At 33.1% G+C, this 15,058-nt stretch overlaps 2 protein-coding genes across 3 annotated transcripts in view; one reads left to right on the top strand and one right to left on the bottom strand.

Annotated features, from left to right (window-relative positions):
- Positions 1-2,377, top strand: part of LOC108744528 (putative mediator of RNA polymerase II transcription subunit 29) — a 13,684-nt gene extending 11,307 nt beyond the window's left edge. The window contains exon 3 of the mRNA XM_025973195.1: positions 525-2,377. Within this exon, the coding sequence (XP_025828980.1) occupies positions 525-2,110 (1,586 nt within the window). The 3' untranslated portion in view covers positions 2,111-2,377. The remainder of the gene's footprint in view (positions 1-524) is intronic.
- Positions 2,378-3,476: 1,099 nt separating this feature from the next.
- Positions 3,477-15,058, bottom strand: LOC108744549. 2 transcript variants are annotated; one of them, XM_025973191.1, is made up of 4 exons: positions 14,996-15,058; positions 8,522-8,698; positions 7,945-8,053; positions 3,477-7,870 (listed from the first exon to the last, which is right to left on the bottom strand). In XM_025973191.1, the coding sequence occupies exons 1-4, from the start codon at positions 15,017-15,019 to the stop codon at positions 3,756-3,758; spliced, it is 4,425 nt and encodes a 1,474-aa protein (XP_025828976.1). In that variant the 5' UTR covers positions 15,020-15,058; the 3' UTR covers positions 3,477-3,755. The 2 variants fall into 2 exon arrangements, with proteins under 2 accessions (XP_025828976.1, XP_025828977.1); XM_025973192.1 differs by lacking the exon at positions 8,522-8,698 and having other exon boundaries at positions 14,996-15,054.

The raw sequence follows: 15,058 nt of genomic DNA, 5'->3' as shown, positions 1-15,058 counted from the left end.
TAAGTTAATTGAGTTTTTTAGAAGAATACTTAAAATTGTATTCATTTATAATAACATGCAGACTAATTATTTATCCTAAATATACGGCAAATTGTTATTAGAGCATTAAATAGGTTTCAAATTAATTTTATTTGTCAATTTCGCATTAGTTAATTAGAATTTTAAAACGAATTTAGCAATTACTTAACTGCTATTTATAAAAGAAAAACACCTTAATTACCTTAGCAATAATTTCGTTTTGCCTTTTTCGACCTTGTTATATAATCTTTAATAGAAATTATTATATAACAAATATTTATTTCGCATATAAAAGATTTATATTAACATTTGCACATGTCTTTCAGAATGTAGATATTACATAAAACTCATACATAAATGATGTTTTTAACTAATACATACTTCTTCATAGTGAAATATGAATATTTTTATCAGAAGTTGTTTATAAATGAGTGTTTGAAGATTCATTTTTGTGTTAGCAATTATAATAATGGTAATAATAATCGTGAATGGAGTATAAACTTTAATAATCCTCACAGGGTTCGAATCAAAGGCGGTGAGATATGGTGATGATGAAGACGTGTTTGCTCTTCAACGAGCTGAAACAGGTGATATAAGATTAAATCAAGAAAAGGAATCGGAGAAGGTCAATCAGCAGCCAGAACCACGACCCTTCCGAAAAACTACCCCAAAACAGCAAGTGAAGAACAACAACAGTTACAGAAACAACAACGAAAATAATAACGAAAGGGACATATTCAAAGGATCAAGTAGCGGTCACTACTTTAACAACAGGAACAACGGCAAGGAGTACGACGAAGACTATGACGACGGTAATTATAACGCCAATCAAAACGGAGACAGATTCCAAACTAGGAAAGTGAACAGAAAACCAGTTCAAAATCAATATAGTAACAACAACAACAACAATAATAATAATCAGGGCGAAGACAGAACATCAAGTACAAGGAGACCGACAGGATTTGTGAATAATTTCGCAGGAAGTAGCTACGTTCCTACAACACCTCGTCCAAAAACCACCACTTCGGCAACTTACAAACAAAATAATCAACAAAATTATAACAATAATTCACCCACTCAATACACTGTTAGCACTCCCGCTCCTTTCAGACAAACTCAACAATATAATAACGCAAACAGGAGAACCACGCCATCTAGACAAGAAGATGCTTACACAGAAAATTACCCCAAACAAAAATCTACCAAAGAACGAGAAAATTATCCTACAACAGCAGCGGGTACCACATTTAATAACCAAAAATATTACAATACTCAATACAAAACTCGAACCACGGAGACAGAAAATTATCCATCTACCGCAAGATTTGAGAATCAAAAGCAGAAGGCACCCAAGAAAACTGAAAATTATCCAACAACTTTCGCTCCGAAAAACAACAATGTTCAACAAAAGAGCACATTTACAAATACCCAAACTACATACGATAATCTTCCAACAACATTTTCTCCAAGAACGAACGCCGCATTTGCACAAATAGCCCAACAAACCACGAGTAAACAACAGCAGAACAACAATTCCGTAACACCTACCCAATACACCCCCCAAAATTACTTCAATCGTCAAACAACTAATACTGATAACAGAAATACACAACCCTTGAACCAAAAAGCTCCCGCAAACACTCAACAACAAACTCAAACCACCCAGTTCACTCAATACACCCCTACAGTTCCCAAAGTAACCACAAAATACTATCCAACAACTCAGCCTCCTAGATTTTCAAATAGATATGATGAGACTCAGTACGATGACACATCAAGTGACTCAAAAGAAGAATTCTTGAGTGCTGCTCATAGCACAAACATCGCAAATAGCAGGAATGAACTACAAAAGACCCAAAAATCGACTGCACCCACAACCACTCAGAAACCAAAGCCGTTTTCTTTGACAACGAGTAAAAGTGTGCCTCAAGTAACTCAAACGCTTTCGTCACAAGGATCGCAACCAGACGCACCTAAAAAGAAGCCTAAGGACTACGATTACGCGTACTATGACACAAACGTTAGCGAAGGCGAAGACTACGATGTTCATGCAGTTGCTGATATTAAAAAGTCTGACAATAAAAAACAATAGAAATGTAAGTTAAAAATTATTGTATCGTTGAACATTTCTTTTGTACCATAAAATTGATTTTTGTGAATATCATTTCGAAAAAATAATTTTTTTTGAAATTTTCTGTATACGCATGACCTCAGATTGAGACAGGTAATCGAGAAATAAAAACGTACTACGAAATAAAGAGTAGGTAACACCAAATTATTGTTTTACATATTTTAAGTGTGTATGTACCTAAGGTCATCTAACATAATGAGTATTTAGAGTAAGGCTGTAAATATAGTGTATAGCTTTTATATANTAGTGCTCGGTACTTCTGTAATTGATGCAAATCCATGGTCTGATTCTTTTATTGTTTCGTTTGTTTCAGTTGTTGTTGAGCTCACCAAATCGTTTGTGGGAATTTTAGGCGTCGAAACAAAATAGTTAAATATATCTTCAAGAGGAAGAGATGTTTTCAAGGTTGTTGTACTTACAGTACTTGATTCAGACGTGTCTTCTGTGTCATCCTCTTCAGAACTGTCTTCAGTAACTTCTTCGCTGGAGTCATCTGAATTTTGTAATTTCGAGTCGGTTTGTTTTTGAGAAGATTTAGATGGTACAAGCGGCGTTGTTCCCTCATATGATACGGTGGTAGAACGTTGAGTTGTATAAAGTGCGTCTGTAGATGTGGAATATTCTATGATATTAATTCAAATTATTAAATTTAATAGGTTATACGAAAAATTTGCATAATTACTAAGAAAATTCTGAAATCTGTTAAAACTACAAAATTTATGCTGTTATTTTTTTCTTTTAGCAATACATAATAGTGACGTCACGATTCAGTATCTACCCTAACATTGTATTTTCCCTATTTTTTATAAGTACCTATTCAAATTTCGTTTTTACGGACTAGAAAGAAAGAGAATAAGTCAAATCCCATATTTATTCTTATCCATATTTTTAGCATATTTATCGACATGACATTCATGTAGGTATGTATATGTATACTAGTCCGAATTTTTCTTTTTTAAGAAATGAGAAAGTATAAAAAGAAAGTAAGTATAGATTCATTTCAACAATAAATTTACAGCAATGCGTAGGTATGGTTAGATATATATTTATAATATATATATANTAAAATTGTTTTTTGTTTTTATATCATTATATAATTTTTAGTTTTAATAACGTAATCAGAATGGCATGTGAATGGTATTTTCTTATTAAAGAGACAATTATCGAATATAAAAAACCTTGACCTTTAGGAACTGGATGTAACTTGGGTACCTTTTATATTACTGTAAATGCAACGTCTGCAATAAAACCGACGTCTCCAATTAAGTAGAAGTAGCTGACAATTATTGTGAAAGTCGAAATGTTAAATTTAAATACTTACATAAATATGTGAATGGTCCAAGCGAAGTGAATACATATCAATTTTTTATTATCCTTGTGCATTATAAAAGTCAATGTACACACAGACACAGACAATTGTGCTGTTTTAATATTTAGAAATACATTTATTTTGTAAAAGCTATTTTACACTCAGTTCTTATAATCCTATGAGTATTTTAACAAGTGCTTTACAGTATTTTCAGCAATTAAAAAATGGACTATTTACAACAAGACATTATACAAGAGAGCATAATTTACGCTAAAATTAATTGATTAATTAATTAATCTATAAACACCTAGAGGGTTTCGTTTTCGAACATACTAACTTTTCGTCGTCGAAATACGTCCCTAAATCGCAAACGAATTTCATATCGACTATTTGGCTCTTGCTATAACCAGGAGTGCAGTAATGGAAAAGTCTACAGTCTCTAGGATCAGAATAGAATTTATTTAAATCTTTTTTGAAGCACGTAAATGCCGCCTGTCTACCGGCGTCTTCTCGTAACCGGGCTTTCTTCTTCTTAGAGTACGGCGGGGTGACGTTGACTTCAGAGTTATCTTTACTCTGCGTAGGACTTACGTTTTTCGACAAGGGTTGCTCTGTCAGTAAACTGGCAGAACTGTTTTGATTATTTCTGTGTCTACGGGATCTCTCCGTCGTGTTATTTTCGGAATAACTGGCGACAACGTCGACTTTCGTTTTTTGGTAGTTGGGCCTTCTACGGCGGGAAAATTTCGTGGAGGAATCTCCAAAAGAGGGTCGATGTAGTCTATGAGATGGAGGTTTCCTTTTGTTTGTAGCACCAAAACGGTGCCCGGGCTTTCTTCTCTTTGGAAGTGCTGTAGTCGTTGAGGTAGTGGTGGCAGTTTCTGTTGCCGTTGTAACCTCAGTCGTTAATAAAGTGGTGGTGTCAGCCCTTTGGTTTTCATTAGAAACTGAGGCTGTAGAATTCTCTTTCATTTCTGTAGTGAGAGTTGAGAAAGAAGTATTAGGAGATTCCGTTGTCGAAGTAGAATTGTCTTCTAAATCGTCCTCTTCCTCTAAAAAGTACCATTTTTTGGTACTGTCTTCTTTACGTGAATAATCTGCGTCCAGTTTTTCTGTTGATGGTAATTCACTGGAAATAAAATCGTTTGCGAGAGTTGTTCTTGTTGTACTCGGTTGATTAAAATTATTATCTAAATATTCGGAGGAATCAAAGCTGTCCTCTTCAGAAGTAGTTTCGTATGTGCTGAGGTAGTTGAAGTAAGGAGTAGTCGATTCAAATGCTTGTTTTACAGATTCGAGCAATTCATGCAGTAGTTTAGGAACTGGTGGCTCATCAGGTTTATGTTTGTCAACGGCAAATCTGTGCCCAGAGAAGCTTCTTCCCGAATCGGAATGATGCCTTCTCGACGGTATAATTTCCGTTGTTGTTTTGCTTATGGTACTTTCCGTCGTGGATATTGTAAGCGTATCCGGTACCAAAGTACCAATCGTAACTGTGTTATCTGTTGTGGTCATTTCTGTTAGATTTTGAATATCTTTTTCATTCACTACGCTCTTCGTTTTTTGCTCAATGTCGTGAATTAAGGACTTTACAGTTTCGGTATAATCGTCGTTTTGTACTGTAGTGCTCGGTACTTCTGTAATTGATGCAAATCCATGGTCTGATTCTTTTATTGTTTCGTTTGTTTCAGTTGTTGTTGAGCTCACCAAATCGTTTGTGGGAATTTTAGGCGTCGAAACAAAATAGTTAAATATATCTTCAAGAGGAAGAGATGTTTTCAAGGTTGTTGTACTTACAGTACTTGATTCAGACGTGTCTTCTGTGTCATCCTCTTCAGAACTGTCTTCAGTAATTTCTTCGCTGGAATCATCTGAATTTTGTAATTTCGAGTCAGTTTGCTTTTGAGAAGATTTAGATGGTACAAGCGGCGTTGTTCCCTCATATGATACGGTGGTAGAACGTTGAGTTGTATAAAGTGCGTCTGTAGATGTGGAATATTCGGCAGTGGTCTTGTCACTCAGCGAAACTCTTGCTGTAGAATAATCTACAGAACCTTTTATCTGACCTGTTCTACTAGTTGCACCAGTTCTGGAATTTGTACTCGTTGGATAAGCTGTTGTTGACGGCGACAGGGTGTATGAATCGTCAATTTCATAATCAACATCATCTTTTTCATACTTTGGCTTCGTGGAAGTCGCAGTTGAAGTTGTGGTCTTTTCTGTGGTGGTGGTGGTGGTTGTTGTGGTGCGGCTTGTTGTTCGCCTTTGTGAATTTCGATTTCTTTTTGTGCTCATAGATTGTATTTCTGGAGGACGTGTAGTAGTTCTGTATCTTGAACGCCGCCTTGAATTGTTTCTTCCTCTGCTATTTACGCTTCTAGCGGAAGTAGTAGTAGTTGTGCCCATGGAAGTTGTAGTATCACGTGCTGTCACTGTTGTCACTGATACCAGAGGTGGTGTTACTGTAGTTATGGGAAATGTTGTTAGTGTTGCTGTTGCTGTTGTGCCTGACTGCACTTTAACAATGTCAGGTGTGACAAACTCTTTTTGAGGAACTTTTTCCGTTGTTAAATGTTCACGTTGAATCTTCGGGTCCTTCGGGTCATCATGATCATCATAATCAGTGAAGTTAGTGAATTCCGAAAATGTTTCATGAGAAATAACTTTATTGTTTTTAACAATACTTTTGCCATGTGGTACTTCCTTGTCATCGTCGCCTGTTGCCTGGGAGAGCACAATTTTCTTATAAGAGTATTTCCTGCCTTTCTTGTCATCTTTTTCGATATGTTCTTCAACATCTCCTAAATCGGGATTGGGAAAATCATCATCGTTTGGAGTATCTTTAAATACTTCAAAACTATCCTGACTATCTTTGTCGAAGAAACTATGGTCGGTGTCGCGAGCAAAATCGAAAGGTTTATTTTCAAATCCTCCAAACGGTGTACCGAACGTACTACCAAATTCTTCTTCTGAATGGTCGTCGTTGAAAGTAGTTGCAATGGGAAAGGCGGCTCCTATTTCTTTTCTATCTTTTACGAATGGCTTTCGTTGTGAATTGGTTTTACTTTTAGGTTTTCGTGAGGGCGGGTTACTGACAGTTTTAAGAGCATATTCACCACGCGATTCGGCAATTTCTGGGTCAAGAGGTGCAAGCTTGTAATTTATTTCGGCAATTAAACTTGGAACGGTCGTTTGTTCTTCTTGTTTAGAATACCAATCATAAAGATATTTTAAAACGTCGATACCGTCTTCATCGGCTTTAATAAAGTCATCAATTTCATCTTCTATGCTTCTTTTACTTCTTTCTTTTTTATTGTCTTTGTCGTCGTCTTCGTAGTAAGATATACCGTCTGCATCGTCTTTGTATTCCTCATAGTTAGGTACCGGAACACCAACCAATTCGGTTTCGCCTATTGTACCTAAAGAATAATTTAATCTTCTTCCATTATTATCACTTACACTAGCTCTAGCACTTATCACTATTCTAGGGGCATTACTGTTCTGAGTGTATCTTTTACTTTCAATGCGGGGATTTAAACTAAACGGGGCAGGCGAACTAAAGCTCAAGGGATGTAAATGGGGAAGTGCGGGCAGTGGCAGTTGTAATCCGTGCGGCTTTTCCGTACTAAATTGATGGAAATTTGGAGTAAGTCTTTTAGACGGTGTCACATTGTCTCTTCCACTTGCTGTAGTTTGAGAGGAATATTCGTTCCTATAATCATTATTAGCAATTTTAGAATGAATATATGATTGTTCTTGTGACGTTAAAGGTGGAGGTCTCAGCCCATCGACATGAGCTTGGTGATGAAAATGATAATTGACATTAGGATTTTCAGTTGTGTGACGTGATGATTCCGTATCATGGAATGTGAATCCAAAGTTAACTTCTGTTGGGCCAGGCCCGTGTGAATTTTGATGCTGATTAATAAATTCGAATATATCTTGAGCCGTCGGACCAGTGTGCGAATTCACCATTTGAAGCATTACGTCGACCTTGGGGGATGTTTGGGGCAGACGAGTTACTGTTGGCAATAATGGCACTCGATGCGGTTTATTAGATGCAGCAGTTGTTACAGTTACTTTGGTTCGTGGATTGTCGTTTACGTAACTTTGGTGATGGAATGAAATGGGCTTTGGAATTTGAGTCTTGATTATAGGAGGAGCTTGAGGCTTTAAATTAACGTTAATTTCCAACGGATTAAACCTAATATCGGATGATTCTCCGACCGGAAGATGAACCGAAGTGATTTCTTTAGGAAGAGGATGAACGGTTGTTTGTTGATGATTGTTGTAGTAATTTGGCGATGTAGATTTTGATTTTGGCGGAGGAGAAGGTGTAGACGTTGTTGTTGTGGTTGTTGTGGTAGTTGACGGCTTCTTTAAAGCAAAAGATGACTCGGTCTCCGGAGTTTCTACAAGAAAGTATCATTCTTAATCAAGAAATCTATTAAAATAGCCTTTGTCGCCAGCTGAGCTAAATTATTACCTTCTAGAAGGGGGGGTTGAGTGTTGCCGTAAAGCTCCAAATTTAGACTGTAGAATTTCTCGGACTTTGAACAATCAACTTCATCGATGCGTTCACAAACTCGAGTTTCCTGGAACAACAGAAACAGTAGATATTAAAATGTTTAGAAGATTTTTTATAAATAAAGGAAAAGGTAAAATACCGCTCTTAAAACCTGAAATTACATGTAGTAATACTCTTTACTGTGATATTTTGAGTTGATAGTATTCATACAGACAGGGAAGAAAAGAGAAATGGTAATTGTGAAGGCATTAACACAGAGATGAATGTCATGTAGTTTATTAATTATCATCATCAGCACTTCAATATTCGGTCCTTCGGTTAGATGTTATATGTATGAAGAAGAAATGCACATGAGAAGTTAGTTAATTGTATTAGTAGAATTATTATTTAGAATTTGAGCAGATTAGAAGAAAACGAGACCAGCTTTCCGTAGATATTAGTGCAGTTTTAAGGTTTCCGATGGTACCAATTGTTATAGAAGTTAGCCCCGTTAAAGTTTGTTGTTAATACCTTTTTGTGATTTTTTTAAGATTACCTGGTCAAATACGGTGCCATTTAGACAAAGAAATCGAATATCCATTGGTTCATCCAACTGGCCAATTGTACAAACATGAAACATTTGGCAGTTGGTTTCCAAGTCCGCATAATACCCTCCAATAACTTTTCCCACGCAAGAAAAATTTGTATCCGGTAAGTTGTCGAAATCCAAAAACTGAAAAAATAAGTTTCGAAATTGTTAATTGATTTTTACCTTGCCCTAATTTTACTTTCGTCCATTTAAGTTTTTAAGCAAAAAGGAATGCAAAGTCGAAAACGATTTATTTAATTGTTTAATACTTTTTAAGACATCCGACAACGAATAATACCTAAATGTTTCGGTAATAATATAGTCAAAATTTTTACTTATTGGGTAGAAATCTAAACTTATTTTCAATTTCAGCACTTCTACAGTAATAGTTTTGCCATGCTTGTGGTAATGAAGCTACTAATTAGTAAATGAGAATAATAATATCAATGCATTTTTAATGTTAATATTTCCAGTCTATTTTTCAATTTTTCATTTCTTCATATATATACACAACCTCATGTGAATTACTACTCTTAAATGCATTGTGTTTTCAAAGGAACGTTTTGAAAATTCTTATCACGAAATTACGATAAATAAAGCACGGGGTCATTAAATGGACTTATTTTCATGAATATTATTTGTTTCATGGCTGTGCTGATGACGGTTAATAAGTTTGAAATCGTCATTTATGGGACTTTTGGTTTTTGGTTAATTGGTTTGAGTATGTTTACTGTGTATTTATACAAATTGATTCAGTTTAGGAAGACGGTGCATTTGTAAGGTTTTCTTAAACATTAGACAATGCTACTTTATCAAAATAAATAAATTGCTTTTCACAAATCTTACGCAAGTTAGTGAATATTTATGGAACTAATTAACGAATCGAATATTAATTGAATCGATGAACTTATTTTTTTGTTCATATTAAATGATTAATTAATATTATTACAGGTATTTGAAAAAAGTTTTACCGATAGAACAGTTAATTATATAAATAATTGTTTATATCAAAATAAACTACAAAGTAATTGATGAATTAGTTGAAAATGCTGATTTCATAGTGAAGTATTTTGATTACTGTGTTTTAGTTAAATATCATTATATTAGTGTGAAAAACATGCAACTGTTTCATGAGTGGCTTTTTGTTTAATTACCATAAGATAAATGAATCTACAATGTTTTACTTTTAGAGAGTATAATTAACAGTAAGTATCTACAGATGGCGAAGTAGGTACTACCAATTACTTAATAATCAAAATAGGACCTATATTATTTTCGATTTCTAGGAACACTAAAACTTAATTGCAGGTATCTTATATGCCTTCTAAAAGGAAAATGTGTAACAATGTTCTGTGCTACTTTTTTTAGGTACATTATTCAACTACATTTTGATAAAAATGTAAAAGTGCAATTATTTCATAAACAAATCATATAATCGCTACCAATGCGTACACGTTTTCGGTCTAATGGGTACGTGTAGAACAATGTTTGATGCGTTAAGTAAGAGCACACGTTCTTACTAAAAAGAGGAAAATTATGTAAACACAAGTAATTGTAAGTACGCTAAATAAACATCAAATTTTACATTAAAGACACACTAAACTTAAAACGCTCGTATTTAAGTTATTTTTTGTAATATAACATAAGTGGTTACCTATATTTTTCTTCTAATTATTAGATATAATAATACTATTATAAGTACAACTCACACTAATTCGCTACGGTAACGGTTATAAACCTATTATTAATTTTAGTCACGTTAACAAAATGTTTTCAACGCCGGTAATATATTTTCGATTAAATAATTGTGAAAGTGCTTTCGCGGTACCATTTTATATGTGGCTATAGTTTTTTCAAAAATTTGCTAGTACGAAGTCGATGAGCACAGTAGCACCTTTTAGTATGTCTTTAAGATCCACCCTGTATATAGTTATTCGAGATAAACAGGACCGGATTAAGCTATTATTAAGCCCATACGCATTGAAAGTATTAGGACCCCCTACTGGCGTAAAAAAGGTTAATATTAAATAAAATAGATGGATGGGAGTGTAAGTAAACCAAAAGAATGATTAATCATTAAAAGTATATTAGGTGGGTTTTTCAACTTTTTGATTAATATTCCCATAGAATCCCAAAGATATAAAAGTATTCAAAATCTTCTTGGAATAAATTGATGGGTGCTATAGCGATAAAATTTATAGGAATTTCTGGAACGTTTAAAAGGGACTCGATGTATTAGCTATCGAAATTAAGAATTAAACGAAATGTAATAATAAACCAGTAACATAAAATAGACTGACCTTACAATAAAACAACTGAAAGTGTTGCATATTATAAAGCAAAAAAAGGTAAACATCTGTTGAAAACAATAAAGAATGTTGCCCACGAAATAAACAAAATTAACTTAAAACCGTTGTAAATGAAAATGACAGCATCAAATTGATTTATTAATGGGTCCTTAAGCTGCTTTGGGCCTACAGGCAGTTGCCTATTTTGCCTAATGGATAATCCGGAAGTAAAGAAGATAAGTATTTTGTGTAATATTCTCACATTAGCTCATTATTTTATATTGCGGGATGTTCAACAGGCGAGAAAATTGAACAAAATCCACAAACACATCATAAGGTCATAGTCTATTGTAATAAGGATTCGACGTCTAATTGCCAGTATTTATTGTTATTTGTGAAGTGCCAATACACATTTAAAAGCCCTGCGACTATATTTATTTCAATAAACCTTCTAATAACAGCAAGAGTCTAAAACCTGTGGTAACTTCATCCAGTTGGTAGGATTGCAACAATGTATTCTGATAGTAATTTGCAGCATATAAGTACATATCAATTAAGCATCTGCAAAGGCTGCTGCTTAATTAATCGTAATTTATGCACAATAAAACTTTAGATCAAGTGTAAGGCAGGTGTGAATAATGTCGTATCCAACAAAAAATTATTACAATAACAGATGACGACAATTTCGTAGCTGTTACCTAAAATAATTAAGAAAAAGTTAATTTAATTACAGGTTATTAAGTAACGAAATAAAAACAAAATTTCTATTACCGGCGCTTGATTAGAAACTGGTTATAACTCTTAGGAAAACAGTTTTGGAATTTCGCCAATAGTAACAAACTTCTAAAATTATTTGTATATTAAATAATCGCAGTCGTGTAATGAGTTTCTAAGCACAAATTAAAGAGAGAATTATGACTAAAAGTACCGGACAGAGATTTCAATGCTCGGATAATAATTGGGTGTTATTAAAGTGCGGATGAATTGGAGCTTTTCGTTTTTTACCCCGAAGAAATGAGAGAGGGAAACAGACACAATGAATTAGAATATATCACATTTTTTAACGACAGGTCCAAGTCAATAGGTTCTCTAAACAATTTTTGCTACTAAGGAGGATATTTATTTAATTAAATACTAAATTGTGTGAAATTATTTTCCTTCGGCGGACTTATTTTGTGTCCAAACAGAGGATGCTTAAGTACCTAATGCTAGTTGTCAAGAACATACATTTTTGAAAGGAAGGAAGTAATGTAAACAAAGTTTTGAATACATTATATCATTATTATACTTCTAAGACTATATCGCACTCTTTCCTTTAAAAACGCAAATTTATGTTAAAAACTTAATAAAATTTCTATCTTAGGAAGTTTAAAACAATAGAAAAGTATTTGCATTTTGTATTTTAAATACAACAGATGTTAGTAGTCCGTGTATTTCAAATGCATCAGATGTTGTACTCTGTTCACCCTTAGTGGTAAGACGTAAAATCGTAATAATGTAAATCATTAAATTTATTACCTTTTAAACGAAGCAGAAAGAGAGGATTAACAAACTAATAAACAGAAAGTAGATGCACATTAAATTTGTATGAGAAATGATAATTTATTGATTGAATTGACTCTTACTTGATGAAAATTCATAGTATATAAATAGGAAAGTCACTTAATAATGATTTTCACCAAATGCTAAAAAGGTTCAGTTCATTAGTTGGAAATTTATGCTGTTTTTCTGTTCAAATGACAATTTGGTTAAAGTTGTAGCTAGTATATTCTGTACCAGATTAAAAATTTATCGATGAATCCATTCTAATAAACATAAACGCTTTTAAAAACTGTAGATAAGATTCATTGATAACTGCTTTTGCTCGAAACTATACAGGGTTGTCACAAAAGACGAGACATTACATATTTTTCAAAACATGGTCCTCTTAGCGAATAAATAATAAATCCTTTCATTAAAGACCATTACGAAAGGATCTACTAAAAATGCCAACAATTTATATTAACTAAACATTCAGAAACTATGTAAAAACTTTAGGCTACGCATTTTCTTCCATAACAAATATTTCATTTCAATTTTCTCTTTTCTGGAACAGCGTGAGATTTAATTAATTGGTAAATTACTTATTTAAATACGACACATTTGCATATTAAGTTGTGGAAATGGAGAGGAATTTTATGAGAAAAAACTATTTTAAATAAAATTAACAAGAATTATACGTCTGTGGTTCATAACAAATCTAACGAGCAAGCATTAATTGCCGCAGCTTTTATAAAATTTTTGAATATGTAGAGTTCAAGGGCTCAAATATATTAGTAACGCAAGTGTATAAACATTACAGTACAGTGGAATGCAACTGTACAAGATTATGACGATGATCGTATTAAACTTTCTATCTCGGAATTAAATGTATCGGAAGAAAGTGAAATGGCTCCAACTTAATGCGAGCACTACGACGTAGAAACATAAAAACAAATTAGACACGTCCTTCAACACCTACAGCTTCCTAATAAATTGCACAGTTGTACTAGAATTTACGTTTATGATGCAATTTTGTTAGTTCAATACGAAATTAGGAATATTCTAATAATTTTTTACGAATTTAACGTATTCGTACGAAAAGGGTAACTGCCATATTTTGGGTAATATCTTTATCATCTTTCGTTTGCCTACAATCTACTTTTTATTCACTCTTTTCGTATACAACTTCAATTTTAATTACTAAAGACGGAAATGCGTTTCATCGCTTCTGTTTTCCAGTGTAGGTAAAAATTATTTGTCAATAAAAAGTAAAAGTTAAATCACAAAGCCAATGTAATGAATAGATCTGGTTCGATTATTTAAATCTACTCGAAAACTACTTAAAAATCATAAAATCACTTCTTTGGTTAAATATTTCCAGAAGAAAAATATATATACACGAAGTATATATACCTAGGGTTGCTCTTGAGTGACTACAACAATCGAAATGTTAAAAGTCCAACAAAAGCTTACGGCTTGTTTTGTCATCTTGGAAAGTCTTAATTGTAAGTGTGCTTTTAAATGCGTAATGCGTAAAGTGACTAATGCTTCATGAAAACGAAAGTATGCGAATTGGAACTTAAAGGAAGTGGTTAAATAAATTTGATACTCTGGTACCACGTTACATTACGCAAGCTTTTAGACCTGATAAGTTACTGAAATCATGAAAGTTAGTGGCATTCTAATGAAGTACACACCTTAAATTCACTGCAAACTGTGATTTCAGGAAATTGTGCATACGATTTAAAAAAATATAAACTGCGGGTAAAGTCTTACCGATTTTTTATTACTGCTTAAGTTTGAATGACCACACCTTACATAAATAATCGTTGAACATTTCCGATATTAAAACTCGTAAACAAAAATGTCTACGAACAGTATTTTTTTTAATCCAACGGATTCTTAAATTCAAAGGAAGATCAAAATAGAATTAATATTTAGGAGAGTTTAAGTTTTACAAACAAAGTATTTAAAGAGTGTTATTTTTTATTGGTTTAGTAACAGCAGATATTTTTAACAGTAATGCCTTTTGTCAAATGGTGATGTTTTCATTAATCTATAAAAAGTATTTGGATACGTAACACCAATAATTTTAGAACTCCATATTTATTAATAAATGTTTTGTTGGAATGTAAAATTTTGATAACCGAATTATAATTGTTGATTAAAGTTGAGTAATTTTTTTTTAAAATCACTCACTAATGTTTTCTCCAATGTGATTAATTTAACACGTTGAATTATTTGATAACGTATTATACAAAAGCACATGAATATTTTTGAGAACTTGTACATGCGGGGAGATTGTTTCACACCCGCTGTTTATTTATATAAAAAACAAAACATCGGTTTCCTTAACAACAATGTAGTTATATAGGTAACTGTGATTAGGCTTGAACATTAATTATTAAGTTAAAGCTTCTTTAATTTGATTGTTTTGGACATTTACTGTTAGCGAAAGAGGCATCTCGAGTCAATTGGGAACATACGGTAATGTGACAAAATAATAAGTACTATGTATATTTCTAATTGTTGATGTGTATTTTAAATTAGGATGTTTGTATATCAAAGAAAAATTTGGGTTTTAATAGCGATAGAAATAAAGTTTGAATACATAACTAAAAGTGTTACTCACCCCAGGTTCAAGTGACATGACCATGAGACCAAATTCCAAAAAGTAAAACCAAAGCAGACCTGC

Source organism: Agrilus planipennis, unplaced genomic scaffold (genome assembly GCF_000699045.2).
Source record: "Agrilus planipennis isolate EAB-ADULT unplaced genomic scaffold, Apla_2.0 scaffold28, whole genome shotgun sequence".
Taxonomy (NCBI): domain Eukaryota; kingdom Metazoa; phylum Arthropoda; class Insecta; order Coleoptera; family Buprestidae; genus Agrilus; species Agrilus planipennis.
The sequence above is the reverse complement of the archived record's forward strand: the minus strand, read 5'-3'. Positions and strand labels throughout refer to the sequence as shown.